Source organism: Calliphora vicina, chromosome 3 (genome assembly GCF_958450345.1).
Source record: "Calliphora vicina chromosome 3, idCalVici1.1, whole genome shotgun sequence".
NCBI classification, from domain to species: domain Eukaryota; kingdom Metazoa; phylum Arthropoda; class Insecta; order Diptera; family Calliphoridae; genus Calliphora; species Calliphora vicina.
In genome coordinates, this window is record NC_088782.1 from 30398214 (window position 1) to 30404213 (window position 6000).

The following is a 6000-nucleotide window of genomic DNA, read 5'->3' on the forward strand; positions in this document are numbered from 1 at the left end:
CAAGACAATGTCGTCTTGCTGTCGCACAGTAGAGTGTTTAGTGGACAAATGGCAAGTGTTGGGAAGTATCTGGTGTTCGGAATGTTAAGAAATTTGTAGTGGACATTTTGTTTAAATAGTTTAAGTTTGAAATGAGAAGAAAGTGCAAAGAGAAAACAGATTCGTGATAGCAATCGAATTTGTTGCTAATCGAATGGTTCTACCATAGTGACCGAATTTTACAATTGTGGCTAAAAAATTTTAGAAAGTGTAACAAAAGTTTGGTTGCTTCAACTGAAATTCTTCCTTATCAACTAACTTTCTGTTGATAGAAATGAAAAATTCAATGTATGCAACCGACGCATTTGGTTGGCAACAAATTCGGTTGCTATCACGAATCTGTTTTCTCTGTGTGGTAACCATAAAATTAATGTTATAAAATATTGTCAGTGCCATTTAGGTAAGATTTGATATAAAAATCTTTAAATCTTTCCTTGATTTCGGTACTTAAACCATCCGACATTCCTTAAAAACTTAAATAGATCTTCTCAATCCTTGTATTCTAAATAAAGTGCTAAATGGCCTCATAATCGGAATATTGAAGGTCAAACGTCACAAAAATCCATTTACTAAGTCCTTCAAGTTTACAAGTTAGTATAAATTTTTTAGAGAAGACGAATGCCAATTTTAATTTTTAATTCTTTCTCCTTTATTCCTCAATTTAGTTATTTTTGTAGAAATAACTAAATCGTATTATACGATATACGAGGTTTTTGGATAATTTATTTTTATGCATTTTATTTAACATTTCTCTAATTTTGTTATCACTTCCAAAAACTACAATAATATTTGACGACGTCATCACAATGAGATTATGTCATCATTGAAGTCAAATCTATTTCCGCCGTGACATTTCATCTGGTTTGGAAATAAGAAAAAGTCACTCAAGGCTAAATCTTTGAAATAGAGCGGAAGAAGGACCTAAATCATGGATTTTTGCATTGGAAACTGCACCTTTTTGTGCACCCGATTGTGCACAAATACAATAGCCATCGTGCGAAAAGCATGGAAAAGCTTGTCGCCCAGGTGATCTTTCAACATTGAAACCACTGAAGCATGTGGGATGCCAACGGCTTCCACAATCTGTGAATGATTTCGTACAAATATTTCGGGCGTAGAGACCTCAAGTGAGTGTCCAGAACGTTGGGCATCTTTCGAACTTGTACGACCACAAAGAAATTCAGTAAACCACTTTTTTTACTATGGTGCAGAGTTTCTATGGTATTTAGAAAGTTAATCCTTTATTTCAGTGATGCTTGATGAGTAGACGAAATTCACTTTTTTCCAATTTCTTCTCAAGTCACATGGTAGTCTGCTATCAATGGCTTGTGGAGTCAACTGACAGATGTTTACAGGAGCACTGTTTCCATTTTACTTAAGAGCCATGAAATTCAAAAAGTCACTGACTTATTGACCGAACGTCTTTAAAAATTGTAATAGGAATGAATTATTTTCATTGTACAAATGAACTTGCTTTCTAAAAATACTAAACTCTTCGTCATTTTATTTGAGTTGTTTCTAGAACAGAAAGAAAATTGCTGAAATAAAGAATGAACATTAAACATTAAACATTTTTCAGGATATACGAAAATCACAAGTTTGATTGCTGCCTTTTAAAAATTAAACATCCCTATATCACCATTAAGAATGAAATTTTAAAATATTTAGAGAATTATTATACTCACAAATGAAATTGTTCATTATAAAAGGTTGTTGATTATACACAGATCAAGCTTGACTGGTGTCATACAGTCATTATGCCCTACACCACCATAGTGGGGAGGGTATAATGCGTTTGTGAAGATGTTTGTAACGCCCAAAAATATTTGTCTAACACCCACCTTAAAGAATACCGATCGACTTAGAATCACTTTCTGAGTCGATTAAACGATGTCCGTCCGTCTGGTTGGCTGGCTGGCTGTCCATGTAAACCTTGTGCGTAGAGTACAGGTCTCAATTATGATGATATTTCGATAAAATTTGGTAAATATTATTTCTTCTGCCCAAGGACCAAGCCTATTGAAAATGGCTGAAATCGGTCCATTATTTCACCTAGCCCCCATACAAATGTCCTTCTGAAATTGGACTTTATCGGTTATAAATGTTTAATTTATAAATATATCTCCACAAATTGCGCTCCAAATAAGTTTTATATATACAAAATTCATGTCACCAAATTTTGTTACGATCGTTCCATAATTAGTCACAGCTCCCATATAGACCCACTTCCGAAAATCACTTTAACGTGCATACATCGCTTAAAAATGTTGGTATACTCACAAAATTCAACATAGTAAAATTTCATAGAGACATAAATCACACGACCTAATTTCATGGTGATCGGTCCATAATTGGTCATAGCTCCCATATAAGGCCCACTTCCGAAAATCACTCAAAAATATAAATTATTGAAATTTTAATAGAAAAATGTTTTTGCACTTTTACTTAGTGTAGGGTATTATATGGTAGGGCTTGATCGACCATACTTTCTTACTTGTTTTATTTTCATTCTGTATTATTTTATAATTCAAATTATTCAGCTGTACTACAAAAATCAGGGTTTTGTGAGAAATGCTTTTCGCGCACTTTGAGCAACATATGGTTTGCATTATCGGACCTATGAACTGGCCACTTAGATATTGAGATATAACTGGTTTTCTCTTATTGGGTTTATGAGAACTCTTCGTCGATTCAAGACTTCGAAGCCAACAATAAATCACTCTTAACTATAGTGTGAGGTGGCTGAGGCTGTAATAACATCAGCTGATCGTGTAATTTGGATAATAAGCTCAACCGTGTGAACACTTCAAAGAAGTTCTGTTGATGTTCAATAACAATTTGAAGATGTTTCGCAGCCTGGGATGAAATGTGGATCTATAACAGTCAGAGAGAGACAGCCAGCCAGAGACCAAGGAACATTCAAAGCAATGGTCTTGTATCGGTGAATAACACAATAGAATGATCATTTGGAAATCACTCATTTCGATTAATTTAAAATGATCACTGGAGAATATTAATCACAGAACTTGGACAGATTCTAAATTGAGTTGAAGCAAACGTGATTTTCATAAATTTTAGAGGAGGCACAGAAAACGTTTTGTAATGTTTTGTTTCAAATATTTTTAAAATCCATTAATGCAGTTTTTCAAAAGTTTTTTATGCAAACTGCGTATTTATACTTATTCCAACGTTTTGTATTAAAATCCCAATTTTTAATAGAAAGTGGACTTAGCTCGTTTTTACACTAAGCAAATGATATGATGATTTTATATAAATTCACAGGAATATTTTGATAATAAAAAATCATTTATATTTAAAAATGTAGCAGCTAAAAATAATAACAAATCTACAAAAAATATTACTTAAAAAAATCAATTTTATTTCCAATTTAAATAAGCAATAAAACTACTCTAAATTTATTGTTTTTCCTCGCTGCACTGTGCATCATTTACTAAGTTTATATTCTGCTTATTTATTTATTTGTCAAAAGGCTTATGATATCTTTTCAGTTTTCTTAAAGTTTACAAAGTTTTATACAAAAACTCTTATTCGACACACATATCTTTAACAGTAGAAAAAAATGAGGAGTGAGAATTGTAGAACAGTCAATTTATAACACCCTCAAATGATACAAAAATACTCAGATCTATATCTGCATGCGAAGAGCTGTCTGTGTGCAAGACAATGTGTGAATTCAATATTCAAGCATGACAACATACTGTAGACTGGTGCAACATTTTAAGGAGAAAAATATAATAAGTTATAAATTCTACTAGAATTAGTTTCATGCGTTAATTCATTGAGTTAATTCTAATTCTTGTGTAAAGAGTATGACTTAAGATTTGCTTAAAAAATGTATCTGCTGGGAGGAAACAAATAACCGTTCCAAATTTGTTTAAACTTGGTATACAGATTCTTTGCTCAAACATTTTAAAATAGCTTTGACAAGACAAACGTCTTTTAACGCTATCTTGTGTAAAAGTTTAAAATCAAAACAATTTTTACTTTAATCAAGATTAGTTTATTATAAAAAGTATGAAAAAAATAAATTAAAACATAAAAAACCACCTCATTCCAAGGTTTTTTATGCAGTGGGGTGGTTAGTTTACTAACCACATGATAAAACTTTCGTTTTAAAGACTATAGAAAAGGTGGTTAGTAAAGTAACCACTAAAGAGTTAAAATACATGTCATAGATCTGAATAGTGGGTCGCATTTTGTCTCTCGTAGCTATAAGAGCAGCACAGTTCTAAACTGGGACAGCTGAGTAATAGATTGATGATCTTAGTAATAAAAACAATACTATTCGAATTTTAGAACTCAAAAATAAATTTTTTGATGCAGTCTACTGTGTACTGTATTTGTGTATGTGTGAAAGTTTGAATACATGCATTTTATATGATTCAGTTTTATACATATGTACGTATGTACGTACATGCATACAGGAGTAATAAATAACATATAAATCTATTATAAAATGATTTGTTATTCAATATTTTGCAAAGAGATTAAATTCAAAGTCGTAAACATTTGCACAGATAATGTATCCTACATATGCAAAAGTATTGTATAGCTTTAGCATCATTTATTTCCATACTTTCACTGGCACAAACAAAATACCCATAAAATCTATAACACTTATTTATGAATCTTAAGGATTTTCTTGTTTCAGCCTACTTACCTCAATTTTATTATCATCCAATTCCAATTCAGTTAAACTCCACAATTCAGCAAACACTGTGTCACCAATAAAGTTGATGTTGTTGTGTGTCAACTTCAAGACATTTAAATTACCCAGACCCTTGAAGATTTCACTTGTCAAAACGGAAATTTGATTGTGAGCCAAATTCAAATAGATCAAACGCACCAAATCGGAAAATAGACCCTCATGTAAATTGGAAATATTGTTGTTGTTCATGTTTAGACGTTCACACAGCGGTAAATTGCGGAAAGCCTTACGATCGATTTCGAATATTTGATTGTGTTCCAAGTTCAGGTCTCTCAAACGTATGTGATTGGCGAAGGCTTCCTGGTCCAAAGCCACTATTTGATTATTTGTCATGACAATACGTTCCAATTGATGTAGATTGGCAAAGGCATAGCTGCGCACGATTTCCACTTGTGAGTACTCAATAGTGATGCTGGTCAAATTCTCCAAGGGCTTTAGTATATGGGTGGGTATATAGTCAAGGCGTCCATGATTTTGTATGACAAATTTTAGATCACGTAAACGTGGCTGTTGATAAAATCTAGTCCAGGTGGTATCGTTTTGAAGTAGACCATCAGAGAATACCCAGCATTCGGCCTTTTGTACAGGTACATGATTTTCATCCGGTGTACAATAGCACATAAGTTTCATATCACGGCGTCTGACACAAAAGCCAGTCTCATCGATGGGTCCTTTATAGGGTAAAGACGATGAAATGGAATACGCTGAGGAGGCCACCGATGAGGGTACTGATGAGCCATAGGTATTGTACTGATTGGAGGCGGTGGAGGAGGATATACGATCATTACGTCTTCTGCCTTCTTTATCACGAGATCGTGAGGCCACAGAACTAACGGATGTCAAGCAGATGAGTAAGATAAGCACAATTGGCATTGAAGCCTGTTTAGTTAAACGTGTCGTTAACATGTTTATTTAATGTTTTATTTGTTATTTCTTTTATATATAAAAAAAATTATTATAAGTATGTGATTTTCAGTTAATGATTAAATTGTTTTGTCTCCTTTAGCAATTTTATTTGTAGGTTTTTCTGTAATGAAAATGGAAAATAAAATATTTACATTAGTATTTTTATTTTTATGTACGTATGTATGTATGTGCTTAAATGTGTGTAATTAATTAAGATTCCTGTATCTTGTTTGTTAAAATCTAAATTATTTATTACATTATTTTATTGTCATTTACATAAAATGTTGTCTCTTTTTACTACCACAGACTTAAAATAAATGACATTT

At 32.5% G+C, this 6000-nt stretch overlaps 1 protein-coding gene across 1 annotated transcript in view; it reads right to left on the reverse strand.

Moving 5' to 3' along the window:
- Positions 1–5767, reverse strand: part of Con (Connectin) — a 100425-nt gene extending 94658 nt beyond the window's left edge. Inside the window, exon 1 of the mRNA XM_065505353.1 lies at positions 4721–5767. Within this exon, the coding sequence (XP_065361425.1) occupies positions 4721–5674 (954 nt within the window). The 5' untranslated portion in view covers positions 5675–5767. The remainder of the gene's footprint in view (positions 1–4720) is intronic.
- Positions 5768–6000: the final 233 nt, after the last annotated feature.